The sequence below is a fragment of the Mya arenaria genome, chromosome 15, assembly GCF_026914265.1.
Source record: "Mya arenaria isolate MELC-2E11 chromosome 15, ASM2691426v1".
Classification (NCBI taxonomy): Eukaryota; Metazoa; Mollusca; class Bivalvia; order Myida; family Myidae; genus Mya; species Mya arenaria.
In genome coordinates this window covers 17,785,267-17,806,282 of record NC_069136.1, presented here as the reverse complement: position 1 = coordinate 17,806,282, position 21,016 = coordinate 17,785,267, and the positions used below count along the sequence as shown (strand labels likewise).

Here is a 21,016-nt window from a genome sequence, read left to right as displayed (position 1 = left end):
ACATTCTCTTTATGTTTATCTATTGGTTAGCGAACTGTTTCATATATACCTGAAAAAGCCTCATGTGTTCCTAACGCCCAGAAATATAATAATGACTTTAACAAACCTTTGAATACAAAGCAAGCATCTGTGTGGCTATCTAAAGCAAATGATAAACATTGACAAGTAAGTAATATATTTATGCGTAAAACTACATAATGTATTTCGAAATAAACGCTCTTAATTATTAAAGACAAAGCCTTGATAGTTAGGGTGCATAGCGTTTTTTTTCCGGTCAAATGCTCTATATTGAAAGTGTTAATGATACCCGCAACAAAGCATATGGCAAACAATGAAATGCTAGAAAAGCTGCAATGTGTCTGTCAGATCAGATGCTCCTGATTCACTATGTTAAAATATCCGCAACAAAGCATAAGGAAAACATTGTCATTTTAGTGAAAAAGTATGTTTAACCGTCTTTAGACGCCTTCTTTTCACAGGAAGTTCTTTTAGAAAATGGAGTGAATTGTTATGTTTTAACTGACAGTCCTAAAACAAGCAAGCGACGTGTATTCAATAAATAAAATATAACAAATAGATCAGAACAGAATGGAACATTTATTTACGATAAGGTCAAAGACTCACGTTCACAAATAGCATACAAATTGTGACAAATACAAACATGCATTATGTTTATACATGTATATATCATAATCATTCTGATAAATTGAAATCATAAACAAAATAAACAAAATAAATAAAGAAATATTTAACTGATCAATTGCATGTTTCATACCATGTTTATTGTACATAAATCTATGCTTATTATTGTAAATACCACAATGCTAGCACATACAAAACAAAAACTTTAATGATGACAGGAAATACCAATTTTCTGAATGGGAACATAATAAAACCGTTATTTGAAATTTCTAAAAAATATACGCAATTTTAGATATAAATACACACAACTAAACTTAAACCACGTTAATAGTTAATTACATCTCGTAAATATATGTTCGTCTGTATGAAAAAAAACAGCGTAAAATAGTTAGTGTCATGAAGCAAAGAAATACCAAAGATATCGCTTCATACAATGACACAAAGAGTCATGATTTAGACAAAAGCAAATCTGGTTATGACTCGGCGTTATTCCCTAAAAGGTTCTCAAAGCTTCCGGGTTTATTCCGTCTCTGGGCAGGCTGAAAAGAGACACATAAAGAGAATGGTTTTGGAACAAGAGCTGTCACAGTATGTGACGAATGCCCCCGAATGTGACATTGACCTACAAACAAGGTCAGTACATGAAAAGTTGATCTTGCCTTTACGTGTCAAATACATATGGCAAGTTATTTTAAATTGCCTCTGAACATAAAAAAATACCACCCATACTTAACAACCTACACTGTTATGTCCTTATATTCAGAATTCCCATGTGAATAAACACTTAGTGTATCTTTCACCTTAGAGGGACATGGGTCTTGCACACGACACGTTGTCTTCGTATGTGGAACACATGTAGCAAGTGATTTTAAAATCTGTCCATACAAGGGGAAGTAACAGCCCGGACACGACAACCTATACTCTATGTCCTTATATGCAGCACTCCATTGTGAATAAACACTAAGTGTGACCTTGACCTTTGAGGTAGGGACACGGGTCTTGCACGCGACACGTCGTCTTGGTATGTGGAACACATGTGTCAAGTCTTTTTTAAAATCTGTCCATACAAGGGAAAGTTACAGCCCGGACACGACAACCTATACTCTATGTCCTTATATGCAGCACTCCATTGTGAATAAACACTATGTGTGACCTTGACCTTTGAGGCAGGGACACGGGTCTTGCACACGACACGTCGTCTTGGTATGTGGAACACATGTGGCAAGTTATTTTAAAATCTGTCCATACAAGAGAAAGTTACAGCCCGGACACGACAACCTATACTCTATGTCCTTATATGCAGCACTCCATTGTGATTAAATTCTAAGTGTGACCTTGACCTTTGAGGTAGGGACACGGGTCTTGCACGCGACACGTCGTCTTGGTATGTGGAACACATGTGGCAAGTTATTTTAAAATCTGTCCATACAAGGGAAAGTTACAGCCCGGACACGACAACCTATACTCTATGTCGTTTTATGCAGCACTCCATTGTAAATAAACTCTAAGTGTGACCTTGACCTTTGAGGTAGGGACACGGGTCTTGCACGCGACACGTTGTCTTGGTATGTGGAACACATTTGGCAAGTTATTTTAAAATCTGTCCATACAAGGGAAAGTAACAGCCCGGACACGACAACCTATACTCTATGTCCTTATATGCAGAACTCCATTGTAATTAACACTAAGTGTGACCTTGACCTTTGAGGTAGGGACACGGGTCTTGCACGCGACACGTCGTCTCGGTATGTGGAACACATGTGTCAAGTTATTTTAAAATCTGTCCATACAAGAGAAAGTTACAGCCCGGACACGACAACCTATACTCTATGTCCTTATATGCAGCACTCCATTGTGAATAAACACTAAGTGTGACCTTGACCTTTGAGGTAGGGACACGGGTCTTGCACGCGACACGTCGTCTTGGTATGTGGAACACATGTGGCAAGTTATTTTAAAATCTGTCCATACAAGGGAAAGTTACAGCCCAGACACGACAACCTATACTCTATGTCCTTATATGCAGCACTCCATTGTGAATAAACACTAAGTGTGACCTTGACCTTTGAGGTAGGGACACGGGTCTTGCACGCGACACGTCGTCTTGGTATGTGGAACACATGTGGCAAGTTATTTTAAAATCTGTCCATACAAGGGAAAGTTACAGCCCAGACACGACAACCTATACTCTATGTCCTTATATGCAGCACTCCATTGTGAATAAACACTAAGTGTGACCTTGACCTTTGAGGTAGGGACACGGGTCTTGCACGCGACACGTCGTCTTGGTATGTGGAACACATGTGGCAAGTTATTTTAAAATCTGTCCATACAAGAGAAAGTTACAGCCCGGACACGACAACCTATACTCTATGTCCTTATATGCAGCACTCCATTGTGAATAAACACTAAGTGTGACCTTGACCTTTGAGGTAGGGACACGAGTCTTGCACGCCACACGTCGTATTGGTATGTGGAACATGGCAAGTTATTTTAAAATCTGTCTATACAAGGGAAAGTTACAGAGCCGGCCGGACGGACGGACGGACGGACGGACGGACGGTGCGATTTTAATATGCCCACCTTCGGGGGGCATAAAAAGAAATAACATTAGCATAAAACTCGACGAATTGATGGAAACAGCAACCTCAAATATGAGAAATTGCGTACCAGTGTTGCAACCGTCTCCGCAAATTAATAATATATATTTCTGACAGTGTCGGGGAGACTGAAACAGTTATTCAACACTACATCATGGGGTATCGCGAGAGTGGGCAGGTCACTCCCAAGGAAGTCGCGTTATGTCGTGTATCGTCGGCCACAGCTGATGCAGCACGAGGGTGCATTTCAATCAGTTTTACAGTCACATAGAGAAACAAACAGACAATAAGATAAGTATGAAAGTAATTAACGTTAAACAATTTCATTTAAAATATTAACTATGTTTCAAACAACATATATGTTAACATTCGCTCGCTCCTTTTAAAACTCAATTTAGAAAGTGGCATTTTTTTGTTCGCTCGCTCCATTTCATATTTTGAATTTGCCAATATGAGAAGAGCAAAAAATAATTTTCGCTAGGCCTAAAAAGTTTATGAAATAAGATGGATGTGTTTAATTCTAATTTAATCGGTTCGGCTGAAATGCTTTTTCTTGCATACCGGACTTCCAGCACTGGTCATGTGACCAGTGCTGGAAAAACACGTCTTACACCCCCCATGTAAGATGAGTCACGCGCAACAAATCCCACAAATTGATAATTTTAGATATGCAAGAAAAATATCAATCATGTGTTCCGGTCCGGATCGAAAAATCCGACCCTCGGGCACGCTGTGTGGCCGGTAACTCGGCAAGCCTCGTTACCGGCTTACGCGCGTGCTCTCGGGTCGGATTTTTTCATCCGTACCGGAAACACATGAGAGATACTTATAATATGCTCTGATTTAATATGCCATAAACATTTCGTATAGTCGTTTGTGTTGATAATGTACTTAAGAGTGATGAAAAACCGTAATGTGCCCATAGGCAAGTCAGGCAACATGTTTTGAATTTCGAATTAAAATCTGACATTACTTAATTGTAAAAATATATTTTATTATGAATAAATGTTAAAGTAAACTGTTTATTTTGATGCCATAAACATTTCGTATAGTCGTTTGTGTTGATAATGTACTTAAGAGTGATGAAAAACCGTAATGTGCCTGCAGGCAAGTCAGGCAACATGTTTTGAATTTCGAATTAAAATCTGACATTACTTAATTGTAAAAATATATTTTATTATGAATAAATGTTAAAGTAAACTGTTTATTTTGGTGACATGAGACATTTAAACAAACGTAAATTCAACATATTTACTAAACGTTCCACCGATCCAAGGTGTATAAAGTTATCAAAGCTGCGAATATTTCGTATATTTGTCTTCAAAAATAATGTCAACATACTGAAAATTAGTTACGGTATTTAGGCAACGGCACTTGTTTGGTTCTACGTTTATATTACATTTGCAAAAAAAAAGTGTTTTACCATGGCCAATGTTAATAAACCGAAACCCGGGATTATCGAGGGTGAGACCCAACTTCCGGTATAGTTCTTCTACTATGAGGTGCATGGGTGGATGGTCCGGTGGATCAGATGTCACAAAGACTTCTGCATACCAACGTCCGTAACACACGCCGTTTTGGACCTGTGATACAAATAACAAACCCGAGGATTTCTAGAAGGCTTCCAATCTGCACAATGCGCACTATCTAACATGCTAACTGTTTAAATGTTATTGTACAATTTCTGGTTTTGCATAACTGTTATTTGTGGCTTAATTATTTAAAACAAAAATTATATGGGCGATCATGTAATATACAACGCAGAAGTTTTTTGTACTTTCAAAGTCGTCCACTCTAACTACTGAGCTATTACGGCTTGTGATGAAAGAAATGTGTAACTTTGTATTCCATAACATTGTTCAAATTTGAAATCCCATTGAAGTATCAGCTAAATTTAACTCAATCGCGGTTACCAACTAAGCTTATGTAGGTCTCTGCGTAGCGGACTGAAAAAAGAAGGGTCCTTCAGCTGAACCTAAGGATGCTAATGGCAGAGTGAATATAAGGATATAATTTTTATTCGATTCACTCCTCTACTAGCACAAGGGGAGGATCAGGTCGGTCTAACGTTAGAAATGCGTTCGTGTCCTAAGGGCGGAAACACACGCCACTTGAAATATTGATGAAAAAAATAGCGAAGGTAAACCCGGTTTCATGTGTAAGCCCTTTTCTGTTTGGGACCTGGTGTATAAATAGGAATTCATGTTTAGCCTTGTTTCCACTTTTGTTTTCTAGCAACAAGTGCAGTGGAAGATAATGGAGCGGGTCAAGGACTTCCATTTACCACCGTCCGTAGCACACGTTGTCTACGACTTGTAGTACCAATAAAATATCAAGTATCATCCAGGGGGTGCCCACTCCCCTTTAAGGAACATGGGTGAATGACTGGTAATAAAGTGTACCACCGCCATTTACATACGACGAATCGGACTTTCTAGTCATTGAATTGTTTCAACTTTAGTCTTAGGGTTCAACAATTCTTAACCTGTTTTTTTTGTATTTGAATTCTTAAACTTAGGATTAACAAATTCTAAACCTGTTTTTGTATTTGGATTCTTAAACATTTAGTCTAATAAATATATTTTGGTGTAAAGCTTCTTCCAATGTAGAAAAAAATTCAGTCTCGGCTCGATCCAGATCGTTCATTGACCGCAACGTAAGGTTAACCACTTTCAACAGCCATACGCTTTGGCTTCAGCGGTAATATTTTGCCAAGAAATGTAGAGATACCGAAGAACGTTCATGAAAGTGAAAACAGCGTTAAAATTGTGAATTTATAAAGAGCATTCATAACATACTTGACCATGTATTTCACTTGACACTGACCTGTGCAGGATTGATACAACTAAACAAGAGCACGTAGTCATCAGGATGGTCTGACATGAGCCAATAGCGTGGTGTCATGTGGCCTAATGGTTCTGCAAACGTCAAGTCTGAAATGCGCATATTATATAAGGTTTTTAATTGACATGCGTATAACGGTTGTACCAACATACCAAAATCTATGTTAGATAAATTAGGGTTGCAAATGCACTTACGTTCTGTTGTTTGTATTCGTCAAAACTACTTAAGAAAATGTATAAACATCTTGAATAGTAAGTCATGCGTATGCTGATTTATGTATATTGGCAAGTTAATGGGTGTTTGTCTGAACTAGGACTGTACGCGATTTTTAAAGGGCGTTTCACATTCGCGTGTGAGTTTGAGAGGTTGATTTCTTAGGTGTACGCGTTTATCTGTATGTGCGTATTAGCGATCGTTGTTGCTTAAAAGGCCGTTTGAGGTTTAAACTCGACTGCAATGTGCGTTTGAATGTGTTTACTGATAATTGCTAGAAATGTCATTTTCGGGATATCGGTTTCCTTTAAAACAAATTGATATTCTTTGTTAAAACTTACAAACCTAAGTCAATTATGGCATGGTCTCCGCGGGTCAGATTCCCTTCCAATTCAACCTGCATACACGGGGCGCCGGGCTCTTTTCCTTCCCTGTAATTAATAGTTGCCAAAATCACACTAGGCCTCGTTCCCACTACATCATCAAAAATCTGGCAGGACGCAGTCAGAACTTAGTCAACGACGAAGGGACGCAGAAGACACATATAAAGACTTGTTATGGTCTTAATGTACGTGAAGGAGGTGGTTGGACTTTGATCACGTTAAAGAAAATGTAGTAAAGACGTGGTCGAATCAGGACGTAGTAAGAACTTAACAAGAATGTTTAACGACGGCATGGACGTAGTAACTAAAACTGTGTAGGTAATTGATTGATGTAGTGCGAGCGTGATACTGGACGGGAAATATTGAACGGCGTTCTCATCGCGTTGTCTCTATGTTGTCTTTGCATTCTTGCTACATCAATGGAGTTATCACCACAACTCTCCACGTGTTAATACGACTATGGTACGTTCATGCCACGTTTTAGAAGACCTTGTTCGGTTGTAAATACGTTTTTTGCGGGGCTTAACACGTCTTAGACAAATTGTGTATTATGTTCTTACCTTGTCCTGGTTCTGAACAGTGATCATGTATAAATACGGGAACTTCATTTTAAACCAACACTGGATATGAATGAAAAATAAGCAAGTTATAAATCTAACACGGTAATTCCCTCTCGATCACATTTACAATTAAAATCTAATCATACGAACGTAAGGAAGACGTGATAAGCACTAGGTAAGCGCGTGGTGCAATTTTCCTAGTCGTATTAAGAACGTACAAAGAACGCATTGAACGTAGTGCGCGCGTAAAGATACGTGCAGTAAGAACGTGTTGGAACGTGTGAGACGCAGTAAATGCCTGACAGGCACGCAGTAAGGACTACGTTCTGGCAATTTCGACTAGCGCCATTTTTTTTTCAAAATGCTTTACTCAAGTTCATACTATGTCAACGTGAACTCTTCTTAGATAGATAAAGCAAACTATATTTAATCGGTAGGCATTTCATCGTAATATGTTTATTATTTTATTTTAATTTTATGGTTTAAATTATTGTCTCAACTGTGACAAAATTGCTTTTTTACTGAAAAGAAGTTCAGGTTAGCATCAGCATATAAACCATTCAGTCACGTGAACAACAGCATTTTTTGAAAGCTCGATATTTATTGCTAGAATTAAAAGACAATTTACCAAAAATTTCGTTACATGAAAGTTATAAAAAAACTTTTAACGTATGTCCGAGTTATTTTATATTACTAATTCTTGTGAAGTGCATACAAAACAAAGAACAACGGCGCACACAGCGTTGCATCGTTCTACAAATTCCGTCGAGTTAAAGGCTTAGCCAAGGATTGCATAGTTAAATTGTAATCAAATCTCAAAAAGTTCACATGTGTAAAAGAAGAAAATAGCATAGTATTTAATATGGTAAGAAATACTTTTCTATATTTTGTGTCAAAAAGTCATTTATAAATCAACGTCATTTGCTTGTATATTTACATCGGTTTTGGCCCGTGATGACCATGTGAAAACCACGTTGAATTCACGTCATTGCTTACCTGAAGACGTACATGTTTGTGAAAAGTAAGCCGATTAAGGAATGAGAGCTGTTCAGTTGTACCGGTGTCATTTTCTCATTTAAAAGATTGGGGGATCTCTAAATAGACATACGTTCTGGCCTTATTTCCCGAAACAAATTAAATGCCTTATAACAAGATTAGGTTCACTATTTCAGTTTTGGTATATTTTGTGTTATACATACCTTTGTATGAGTTTATATATTTACAATAACCATGATAAACCAATTTTTATATAGTTAAACCAAGAATAAGTCAAATATTTGGCATAAATTTATAAGCTAGTTAAGTTTGTTATGCTTATTAACATTTGAGAACATTAACGATTTCAGCAATGATAAAATACATGTTCAACGTTTTGTTCAGCCCAAATACAGTCACAATAATATATAGCAAAATTATTACGATAGTAAGTAAAGTTTAAACATACTCCTAAGCCTTGCATTAAAAGGGCGTTATGGCATAAGTGGTGTTTCGGGCGATTTTTGTGAATCCTTTACGTGTGAGTGATGGTTTTTCTGACATCATCATGATGTTAGGTACGCATGCACCAAGAATATGTGTCTGTACTGGGTGGTATGATATATCAAATTATTTTTAAGGTAACAGTGAATTTGCTAAAATACTGTTGAAATAGTTTCCTACCTATATTTGAAACCAACGGTCACGGAGTCGTCGTCATGTAATGTCCACCGTAACTGGCTATGGTATGCATTTAAAATGTTTTCCCGGTAGTAGCCTATACCGTCAAGAATCCACAGCAACGTCAGTTCTGTGCCAGAGGTCTGAAAGGTATTTGACAAATACGGTTGACACTTCGTGGCTTAAACAAGGCGCTGATCAATAATTTGAAGATTGGGGAACCTTTGGAACCGCAGCCAGTTTGTTCAAATAGTCTTTAATATAAATGGTTTAATTTGCATATGACAAACATTGTCAACATTCTGAGAACTCAACTACGTTTTTGACACAATAAAATGGATGTAGCTGCTGCTGCTGCTGCTGATGATGATAAGGATGATAAGGATGATGATGATGACGATGATGATGATGATGATTGATGACGAAGACGACGACCGTCTTTTATATGAGAGCTTACCCGATTTTTAAAAATTTCAGTATTCATAGTATCCGCTTCGTTCGGGACTCTCCAACATCCCCAAGGCGCGACTTCCGGTGTACACAGGTCCGGGTTAATGCATATGGGCCCTACGCCCGGGTGATCATGAAGGAATAAGGGCCTGGCGTGACCATATCCTTGATTAAACCGGAAGGCTTCACACATAGCCCCGATAGCTAGTATGCAACATATCACAATTCTACTATCCATATTTGTTAAACGCAGATCACTTAACAGTAAATTATGTCCTTAATATATAATAGCTGAAACTTATCATAAAACTTGTGGGCATCCAAACCGCACAGCTGCTTATCGCCCAAGAATCTATGCAATCGTTAGCTGCAACGTAATATACCAAATCGATCATGTTTAAGGTGTAGTATATTAGCTTATGCATTACATGTATATAAAAACGTGCGTCAATCTAATGACGTATGTAATACAAAGGCAGATGTTTTGAACGTACAATCCTTTATTTTATTTATTGCAAGTACATTACCCACATTTTGGTGACGATGCGAACACACTTCAGCACACTTGTTTAGCCTTTATGATAATTTTATTAGTTCTGATAATTGCTAATGACCATGAGTCTTTGAGTTTTGTATGCGATGTCCATACATGGCCTTGTGTACTTGAGTGGACGTTGATATTGAACAGCGGGTATCATTATCATCATGTCTTAGTCAAATATTTGAGTACATGTACAAGTTATGGCCATAATACATAAATGTAGTTGAAATAGCTACAAAACTATGAAAGTGTTTTTTAAAACTCAATTTACAACATGATAATCGATTTAAGTGATTTTTTTGATCATATAACTGAACATCAACGTGTTATAATTGTCCAATTATTAATATATTTTCATGCTTTTCATAAGCTAGCATTATGGTTGTATCATTCTTTTGTGCTGAAAATCAATGACGTCCTGCATTTCACGCCACTTTCCCTGAAATGTTAAACACATTCACATTTGATTGCAAGTGAAATAAATAAGAAATGGCATTTGTCTCAAGTGAATTGTGTACAATGTTCAAATAAACATGACGATTATATACTGCTTTTAAGAACTTTTGGGAATACAAACAAATATAAAAATTATATTAAGTATAATCAGTATCGATAATTGCAACAGTTGGTAGTGGAAGTTTTTTTTATTTGAAATGCTATAAGAATAGTCAATATTGATACCTTAAGGTTGTCCATATATTTATCGAATTTTCCCGTGTGATTCCTATGTTTCGTAAACGCTCTCTGAATTTTCCGGAAAGATTCTGTTTCAACCGCGGCTGCGTGCATAGCTACGTCTGATTCCTGGAAGGAGATCGCGAAATATGTCTACGCTTAAATTTTAAAATAAAAGATGTTAAAACCTTCTAATCCAGGATTAAATTTGTTTGACCTGAAGAGCAGGGTTATGTGAAGCAACATTTTTAATTGGTAGGGCAGGGGTAGGCATAGCTCAGTTTAAGTAAGTCTAACCTGTAGGACAGGGGTAGACATAGCTCAGTTTAAGTATCTCTAACCTGTAGGGCAATGGTGGGCATTGCACACTTTAAGTATGTCTAATAAGTAGGTTAGGGGTGGGCATTGCACATTTTAGGTATGTCTAACGTGTAGGGCGGGATGGGCATTGCACATTTTATGTATCTCTAACGGGTAGGGCAGGGGTGTGCATAGCACAGTTTAAGTATGTCTAACGTGTAGGGCTCGGGTGGGTATTGCACATTTTAAGTATGTCTAACGGGTAGGGCAAGGGTGGACATAGCACATTTTAAGTATGTATAATTGGTAGGGCAGGGGTGGGCATATCATAATTCAAGTGACTTTAACGGGTAGAGCAGGGGTGAGCAAAGATCAGTTTATGTTTTTTTTGAACTGGTTTGGCAGGGTGGGCATAGCACAAGTTAAGTATGTCTAACCTGTAGGGCAAGGGTGGGAATTGCACATTTTAAGTATGTTTAATGGGTAGAGAAAGGGTGGGAAATGCACATTTTAAGTATGTCTAACGTGTAGGGCAGGGGTAGGCATAGCACAATTTAATTGTTTCTTACGGGTTGGGCAGAGATGGGCATAGCACATATAAGTTTGTCTAATGGGAAGGGCAAGGGTGGGCATAGCTCATTTTAAGTATGTTTAATAAGTAGGGTAGGGTTGGTCGTAGCACAATTTAAGAATGTCTAACGTGTAGGACAGGGGTGGGCATAGCACAATTTAGGTATGTCAAAAAGGAAGGGCAGGGGTGGGCATAGCACAATTTAAGTTTGTCTAACCTGTTGGGCAGGGGTAGACATAGCACATTTTAAGCATATCTAACGTGTACAGCGGGGGGGGGGGGGCGCATAGCACAATTTAAGTATGTGAAACGTGTAGGGCAAGGTGTGCATAGCACATTTTAAGTATCTCTAACGTGTAGGGCAAGGTGTGCATAGCACATTTTAAGTATCTCTAACGGGTAGGGCTGGGTTGGGCATAGCACAATTTAAGTATGTCTAATGGGTAAGGCAGGGGTGAGCATATCACAATTTAAGTCTGTTTAACGTGTAGGGCAAAGGTGGACAGAACACATTTTAAAAATGTCTAACGTGTAGGTCTAGGGTGGGTGCATCGCACAATTTATGTATGTCTAATGGGTAGGGCAGGTGTGGGCATAGCACAATTTAAATATGTCTGACGGGTAGGGCTAGCGTGGATGCATAGCACAATTTAAGCATGTCTAATGGGTAGGGCAGGGGTGGGCATAGCACAATTTAAGTATGTCTAACGTGTAGGGCAAGGGTGGGCATTGCACATTTTAAGTATGTCTAACGGGTAGGGCAGGGGTAGATTTAAGTATGTCACACGTGTATGGCAGGGGTGGGCATAGCACTCTTTCAATATGTGTTACGTGTAGGGCAAGGGTGGACATTGCAAATTTCAAGTATGTCTAATGGGTAGGACATTTGTGGGCATTGCACATTTTAAGTATATCTAATGTGTAGGGCAAGACTGGGCATAGTACAATTTAAGTATCTCTTCCGGGTAGAGCAAGGGTCGGCATAGCACAATTTAAGTATGTCTAACGTTTAGGGCAAGTGTTGGCATTGCACATTTTAATTATGTCTTACGGGAAGGGCAGGGGTGAGCATTGCACATTTGAAGTATGTCTTACGTGTAGGACAGTGTTGGGCAAAGCAAGTGTTATGTATAACTAACGTGTAGGGTTCGGAATACCATTTTTTTCGGTATAACTAACGGTTAGGGCATGACTGGGCATAATAATATTTGCGTGTGGCAAACTTGTAAGGCAGGCTTTGGCTTAGCAATTGTTCAGGATATATATAAATGGTAGAGTAGGGTTGAATATATAAATGTCTAAGTATGTCTAATGTATGGAGTAGAATTGATCATAGCAATGCCTAAGCATGTCGAACGGGTAGGGAAGTGTTGGTTATACTAGTGTCTATATATGACTTACGGGTAATGCAGTAACGTATTACTTCATTGTATATCCATCAAAATATCAACATCGCAAAATGCGTTAATCCGTTTTTCAATTCAGTACAATGCAACTGTATTCCACTCTGTTGACACCACATCATAAACGAATCATTGCGCCTTGTTAAAATGACATCATAAAACAAAATAGTACTTTGATTATTATCATGGAAACATGTGTCTTTTAATTGTTTCAACCAATTATGTATATTACAAAAGGTTTGTTAGTACTGCGTTTTGATCCGGAATGTCATATTCGACTCTCGTGGAGATTTGCAGATTTTGATTACAGTCGGCTGTAAAAAATCACTTTAATCGAATACAACCTCCCGGATAACAACAGAGTACTAATGAACGTTTTGTATCTAACGGATATGGAATTGTTGGCATCTATGTTTAAGGATGAACTGGAATAGTATATCACAAATCTATCAAACTATAATAGTATACAATACAATAACCAATATTTTGCTGTTTATATACTAGTATATGTTGGAACAAATGATATTCAATTCATCAATTTCTAACATTAAAACACATTAAAGCATATCAATATATAAGGACATGTATGACAAACACAATATATGTGCTATTATATACCAATTTTTTGTACCTTGGAAGTTTGGTAATTATTCAATATACTTAACATATATATTGTTCCCAGTCTGTGCGTCGGTATTTAATTTTATTATTGTAACACAATAATATTGACTTCACTGGTAACTTCGTTTCATGATATTATATAATATTTAAGCAAAAGAAAAATGTACCTGAAATCGCTTTAAAACCTGGTGCAATTCGTTTACTAAAAGGAAGTAGATGTCTAGCATATTCTGGACATTTTTAATGGTTTCTTCTGCAGAGCCTGCAAAAATCAGTTAAAATAAGCCACAAACGTTATATTACAATGCCTATATTTTAAATATTTGTGTTCCCTATGTTTTGAAGAAATTGATTATTCTCATATATATTCACTAATGTTACATGACATCAAAGCTTACAAAATATCTACATTATTTGGATTTGTAAAAGTCTGAAAATACGTGAATCATTCAATATTTTATCCGTTGTTTGTTAATGACATAATGGTACAGGTAAAGTAATACCTATTTCTTGTTCTAGGCTTTTAATATTTCTTTCCAACTCAGCTCCTTCCATTTGGCATTTTGCTTGGTTAACTCTTGCTTCGTTCGCCTTTTGCGTGTATTCTTTAATTTTTTCTTTCATTTCAGCGTATTCGACCCCGTTTATGACTGCAGACACTGTCCCACCAGTAGCTACACCCGACCCAACAACGGCAGCCCCAGCAGCTACAGCCAGGCTTAAACCTCCTGTTCATGATGGAACTGATTATACTTTCATTTAATATATTATGCTCAATGTTGCTTGAATAGTCCATCTTACTGGCCGATTAATATCGGCGCGAAAAAAAGTGAAGCGCGGTAGAATCAATAAACATAACATAACTCAAAACCCGACGATCTGTAAAATGGAGAATTTTAACAGTAAATGGTGTAATGTAGGCTTTATCAAATAAATGCCTTGATAGTTTGTACATCTTAAACATATACACTCACTAAGATATAGAAATTTGCTCCCGATGCATTACTGACCTATCAAATCACTTCGTTATGTCCATCCATTTTGTATGGTCTTTGTTAGGATAAATAAATGTCTGTCTGACCGAGATTAAATGATGAAATATCTTACTTATATAAACTCATAACCCTCAAGATACATTCATATTCCGATAAACCTATATAAGGTTTTCTTGTCTTCGAAAATTGCAGTTTTTCTATGTTTCTTGTTTGTGATTTTTTTTTTGTTCTATGTCTTTGGCGTTTTACCTGTGCCAGGCGTTTATGTTTAAACGTTTGGCTACTGAGCTTGTTTCTGAAGTTTTTCATATAAGTATTAAAAAAAGCTAATTCCACACAGGTAAACATGCGTGTAAACTTCTCTCTGGCTAACTAAAATCCCACTCACACCCCATTTATAAATTAATTGTTTTATCATCGAAAGCCAGAGGTATTTAAAATAATGTTTATTTCGACAAACTTACAGACTAGGATTTAATCTAGCGACACAGCGACGCTCAATATGCTTTTAGCTCAAGATAAGTAATTTTCGTAATACTTATCTACAGTAAATTCTTTGAGATGGATCCAGCTCTAGAAGTAAACAAAATATGGATACATGTTAACACATTCAAACACACTTTGGTGATTTAAGATTATTACCTGATACAGGTGCGGCAATAGCTCCAAGAAACATTAGGCCTCCAGTCGCGACGACACCACCGCTTATAATTGTTCTCTTGATAGCTGTATCGCCTTTCTTTTCGTATTTATCGACGTCAGCTTGTGCACCCTTAGCCAATTCCCTATACATTGCATGCTGTCTTTCTTCATGCTCGAATCGTTGTTTACATCTTTTTATTTCATTTTCTTTTTGTTCTTTGAGTCCTTTGCTTCGCTTTAAATTTTCACGATTTTGTTCAAGCTCGATCTGCAGTGACCTTTGCTGAATTGCAACATTTTCTGATATGACTGTAAGTTTTTTCTGTGTTTCTTTTACTGACTGGGAAGATGAGGAAACATGCACATCGGAAAGCGTTACTGCATTGGCAATGGCACTCTCTGTACCTGACAACACTTTATATTCGTTTGTAACCAATTCATCATATGATTGAGCATGGAGCCGAGTAGTTTCCAGTTGCCTCGTCAGGGCGTCTGATAATTTCACGTCGGAAGTTATCTGCGAATTGAACATAACATTTCAATTAAAACCATGATCACATTTATCGCATCGTGTTCGGTGAAAACAATATCGCTTTTATATACTTTACCCCCCCCCCCCCCCTGAAGTAATGTAGGCAATACGGGGTTGAACCCTTTTCCCTTAAACCAATAAACCTTTCTGTCAGATTATTTACAATCAACTCTTACAGTTCAAATATGTTCCGTTTGTTTTGCCAAAGGCTATATACAGGTCGGTACATGTTTCGCAAGAAAGAAATGTTTAAGTTGCTTCCGTTTTGAATGAAACACGAGTAATCTGTTGATATTCTAAATTTCTTTACACTTATCCTGTATGTCATCCGTGTCGCGTATTTCCTTGTACATAAAAACAACAACATCTGTTGGATATTTTTATAAAAGGGAAATTCGGAAGGAAAAAGCCATAAAAGGAAATTTTCGTCCAAACCTTACCACGGAAGTTCTCTTCTTCACTAATCGAAATTATGGTTCTTTAATTTATCGCTTAGATGGCCCAGCGGTACAAAGCAAGTTCCAATAATGGAAGGCTCAGAGTTCAGTTCCCACTTTCCATAAAATAAATGTAAGAAAGTAATTAATTCAATTTAGCGTTAAGGCCTCAGTGCCACTTAGGATTAAATAATCACAGAAAAAATAAATTAAGTATATGACTATGAACGAGTCTCATATAATATCTGTTAAATTCCCGAGGCTCACACGCTGCCTTATTTTTTTTAAAGTATCGGAAATACTAACTAAGTCCCAAACTGGTCCGTTGACTCACTTTTTGCTAATAAGACAGATAAGTGGGCGGAGCCTAGCAACAATGTTGTTTAGTGAAAAATTGCAGATAGATACTCGCTCATGTTTTTTGTAAAATGCACGTTTTTGTGCTTTCGGTGTTGTTTGCATTTTGTATTTTTTAACATTCTGGCCCACTGGGGGTTAAAAATGTAAAGGTGAAGAGAATCCAACTGGATATACATACAAACAACATTACATCACTAAAACATAATGGGACTTTAAACTTTTCATAACAATAACAATATTCAGAGTTTCCATTATTATGGTAATTGTATTTATATAAATATCATATATATATTTTTTTCATTTGAAAAAAGATCTACTCGACTGTTTTAATGAAATACGGAGAAAATATAAATTTTTTGAATACCTTTGCGCCCTTGGCTGAATTTGAAAAAAAAAATGTCCCTAGTGCGATGAATTAAATATCCATACAAACACAAACTCAAAACAATGATGTTAAATGTAGATCCACCGTTGCGCTGCAACCAAACTATTAATTAATTAATAGATATGGGTAACCGACAACACGAAATGCGCATCATCATGATGCGGCAGTGCAATTTTCTTGATCAGACTATGTTAAGTATGCAACTATTTTGATCCGTTGTCCAAACGTTTAGGTCTGCTTGCTTTCTGGTATATTTTTAAAGAAAACGCACAACATACTAACAATGAGTGCTAAATTGTAGCTTAGCTTATTCATAATAAAAACTAAACATATTTAAATTGTACATATACAAATGCGTCATAAACGAGGAAGTGTGATACTGAATCTCAATTGTGTATAGTTTATTTTATCAGTTACAAGAAAACCAATGTACATTCATTTAGATACTTAATATCAATAGTCAATCAATAATTTATTGTTTGTCCTTATATTTAAATTTAGAAAGAAAAAAAATCTTCATTTTTAGATTGAAATAAATGAAATTAAAATTCATTTTCAAAGGTCATATATTGCAAAATCTTATTCAAGCTTAAATATTATTTGATGAACAACTTATTATTATTCTGGAAAAAGCAACTACAACGACAGAACCAATAGTATAACATAAGTATTTAACACTCTTCATAAACAGCTCTCTATTCATAAATAATGCCGTAAATATATTCATAACACAAAACGTATTCAATAAATAGTAGCATCTTGTACAAGGTTATATTAGTAATCTCTGCCCACAAGAAAAGTTCTAAAACAAAATCTTTTATCCTGACTAATCAACTTTCATCCATCTTCCAACCATTTTTGGTTAGGTCGAAAGAAGGTTATGACTTACCTGTAGATCTGCGCTCCGATAGTAATTTACACCCACACGGGCTTAAGTATAAATGACCGTCACTCTCGTGCGCACAACCCAGAAGTTTATCTGGTTATCTTACAGGTAAGAGTACAATGTATTAGTTTAGAAGTATAATTTATTATTACATTTAGATTCTTTTTCATAAATTGTTTTAAGTCTTTCTTATGAAAATGTACTGAGTTGTATAATGAATAAAGTTAAAAGAATTATTTAATCAACACGTTTAGTATTTTATTTGAATTTCTGTATGCTTTCATTTTTCTTGAACTCGTATAATTGTATGAACTCCTCAACAGTATTGATATGTTTTAGAATTATTTTTTTTATTAATTCTAGTCACAATAATTAATTTTGTTACAATTTGCTATGTTAAAAATTGTATCATGTTATTCATGTGTTACTTTTAATCAAATTTGTTATTTTATTGCATTATTTATTCATCACACATTAAATTGTGACTTATTGTGACCGTTTTAATATATTTTTCTGGTTATCTTACAGTTTTGTCTTCTGGTCGTGTTTCGGATTGAGAGACAAAACCTGGTACCTCTCAATGAAAATTGAAAAATGAATTTGAGTTTCGCTTCCCCAGCTGGTACGTACACCAACATCCGTTAGAGCACCAATCCGTAACAATTGAAATAACTGTTTCGTCAAGCTATATATTTGAAAATGAGTGAAGCGTCCACACACGACACACAGTGCAAATAACAAATCACAAAAAGAAAAATAAATAGAAGAATGTGGCAAAAAAAGCCTTATTAGAAGGCATGTAGCTTATAAGTATTTATGTTTACCTTATTTAAACATCAATATCTGTTAAATATTTGCTAAGTAACATAATAAGATGCAAGTCAGTCAGATTCTGTTACTCATTAATTTTCATTTTATTCATGTTGACCCCATATTATTTTGTATCATTTGAACATTTTGCTATTAATTAAGCGGAAATTGTTGAGGTTCTCAAATGGAGATTTATACTACAAAATATACAGTAGCTACTACTACTACTACTACTACTACTACTACTACTACTACTACTACTACTTTTACCAATACTTCTATAATAATAATAATAATAATAATAATAATAATAATAATAATAATAATAATAATAAATAATAAATAATAAATAATAATAATAATTATAATAATAATAATCATCATCATCATTATCATCATTATCATCACCATCATCATCATCATCATCAATCATAATTATCATATATCATAATTGCCATAATAATCATATTCTTTACAATAATAACTTTATATTACAAACAATACCAAAAACAGTAGTGTTTCTAATTAAAATAACAAATAAGATAAACATAATTACCTTAGCGATGTGCAAATCCATACTTTTTTTGTTATATTTAAATTAGTTGTTTTTTAAATATTATGGCTGAACAAAAATAACCTTTTGTTGAATGATGATATCAAAGATTAGCAAATTAAGGCAAATGCATTATTATTGCTCACAAAGAGTACCCCATTTCATGTTAAAGCCCGTATAATTGCCTTCTAGAAAGCTAGATATTGAAACTACTCGAAATTATGTGCAAAACTTTGTCTAAACATGCACGATCGCATTCCATGAATACATACAGGTAAATAAAGTCCTTCCATGAAGCTATGATTAATACTTTCAGTTTCGGGTTATTCTAAAAATAGGCCGCAGATGCACTCATGCACAGCACTCATGATCGCAAGGGTTGTTCCAAAATTTGTGTATCTCAAGGCCTTAACGCCATTTCTAAAATATATTTATTATTCGTATTGAAAGAAGACGAAATAACGATAGACACAGTATTTGAAATATAACACGTTATTATTATCTTCAGTCAGTTCCAAACGATTTAAGTATTGATTTGTGTAGTGTTTGTACGTTTGTCCCTCCGTTCAGTGTCTCCGTTAAGTGTCTCCGTTCGGTGTCTCCGTTCAGCGTCTCCGTTCAGTGTCTCCGTTCAGCGTTACCGTTCAGTGTCTCCGTTCAGTGTCTCCGTTCAGCGTCTCCGTTCAGCGTCTCCGTTCAGTGTCTCCGTTCAGCGTCTCCGTTCAGTGTCTCTGTTCAGTGTCTCCGTTCAGCGTCTCCGTTCAGTGTCTCCGTTCAGCGTCTCCGTTCAGTGTCGTTCGAGCTCTTGCCTTGTGCCGCTATCTTACATTGTATATATAAATTGATGGCACCTGGGATTGTCCCTTTACTTTTCATAGTATTTTTTTTTTCAAAATTCATAACCTGTCTACGATATATTCGCAGCAGTGTTGACTAAATTGAGTATCTGAACGAAGGTAATCTTTATGATGTTTTGGGATGATTATTTTGCAAATATGCTGTGTCATCTGTATCTAGAATGAGACATTGTGCTACCGGTGTCATCATTTTCTAGAACTAAGTATAAATATCATACGTCACCTAAATCCAGAACCAAATATTTTGTTATACTGTTAAGACTAAATCCAATCGTTTGTTCGCCTTGCAAAAAGTGACATGAGATTCATAAGTATAAAAATGCAATACACATTAAAAATTAAAAAAACAATATCCAACATTCCGAGTTTTATTAATTTTATGATATTAGAAAGTAAATAATTTGTTTTCGATTAACCATGTATCGTGTACTGGTTTCCACATTTGGTTCTTTGTCATCTTATATCTACGTCATACCCAATAAATATTTATATAGCACAACATTTGATTTTTTATACATCGACCAATAGTTCATTTGTGTATCGATATTGCGGCGCGCTTCGAGTTGTGGGCTCGAGCACGTCGGTTTTTTTCTGCTGTATCCCGTGCATGTCTCTTGTTCATGTCAATTTATTTGCTTTATATTCAACCCCTTGTGTTCAGATATGTTTAGATTCCAGGTATATAATTCGGAGACTGGAGTTGTGGGCTCTTTCTCTTTTTTTTATGTGCTAATCATGTTCAGAGACTAGAGTTGTGGGCTCTTTCTCTCATTCCTTGCTGTACTCTTTTAACTGCTAAGGTTTTTTTTTTTTTTTTTAAAGATTGGAGTTGTGGGCTCCTTCTCTACAGCCTCATTCCCTTTATTTGTAATTATTTTTCTCGTTCATGTCCATGTTATTTTTCTAGTCACTGTTTGTTTCTACATCATGTCCTCTTGGTCACTCTCTTATCACGTATGAGTTGAGGTTGGGGTTTCTTATGGCGTTTAATTTACCTCCAACTTTGTTTCGGACATGTATATCGTTCGTTCTCTAACGATATACGTCATTTAATGTGAATAAATGACATTTTTCAATTCCAACCCTTGTCTGTCATTTAC

General features: G+C 36.1%; 1 protein-coding gene across 1 annotated transcript; it reads right to left on the bottom strand.

Moving 5' to 3' along the window:
• Positions 1-582: 582 nt before the first annotated feature.
• LOC128220806 (uncharacterized) lies at positions 583-19,337 on the bottom strand. Its single transcript, XM_052929364.1, has 11 exons — positions 19,063-19,337; positions 15,097-15,613; positions 13,963-14,187; positions 13,627-13,721; positions 10,571-10,693; positions 9,356-10,328; positions 8,902-9,041; positions 6,645-6,730; positions 6,069-6,175; positions 4,666-4,825; positions 583-1,181 (listed from the first exon to the last, which is right to left on the bottom strand). Exons 1-6 carry the CDS (start codon positions 19,081-19,083, stop codon positions 10,266-10,268), a joined length of 1,044 nt encoding a protein of 347 aa, XP_052785324.1. The 5' UTR covers positions 19,084-19,337; the 3' UTR covers positions 583-1,181; positions 4,666-4,825; positions 6,069-6,175; positions 6,645-6,730; positions 8,902-9,041; positions 9,356-10,265.
• Between the last annotated feature and the right edge of the window lie 1,679 nt (positions 19,338-21,016).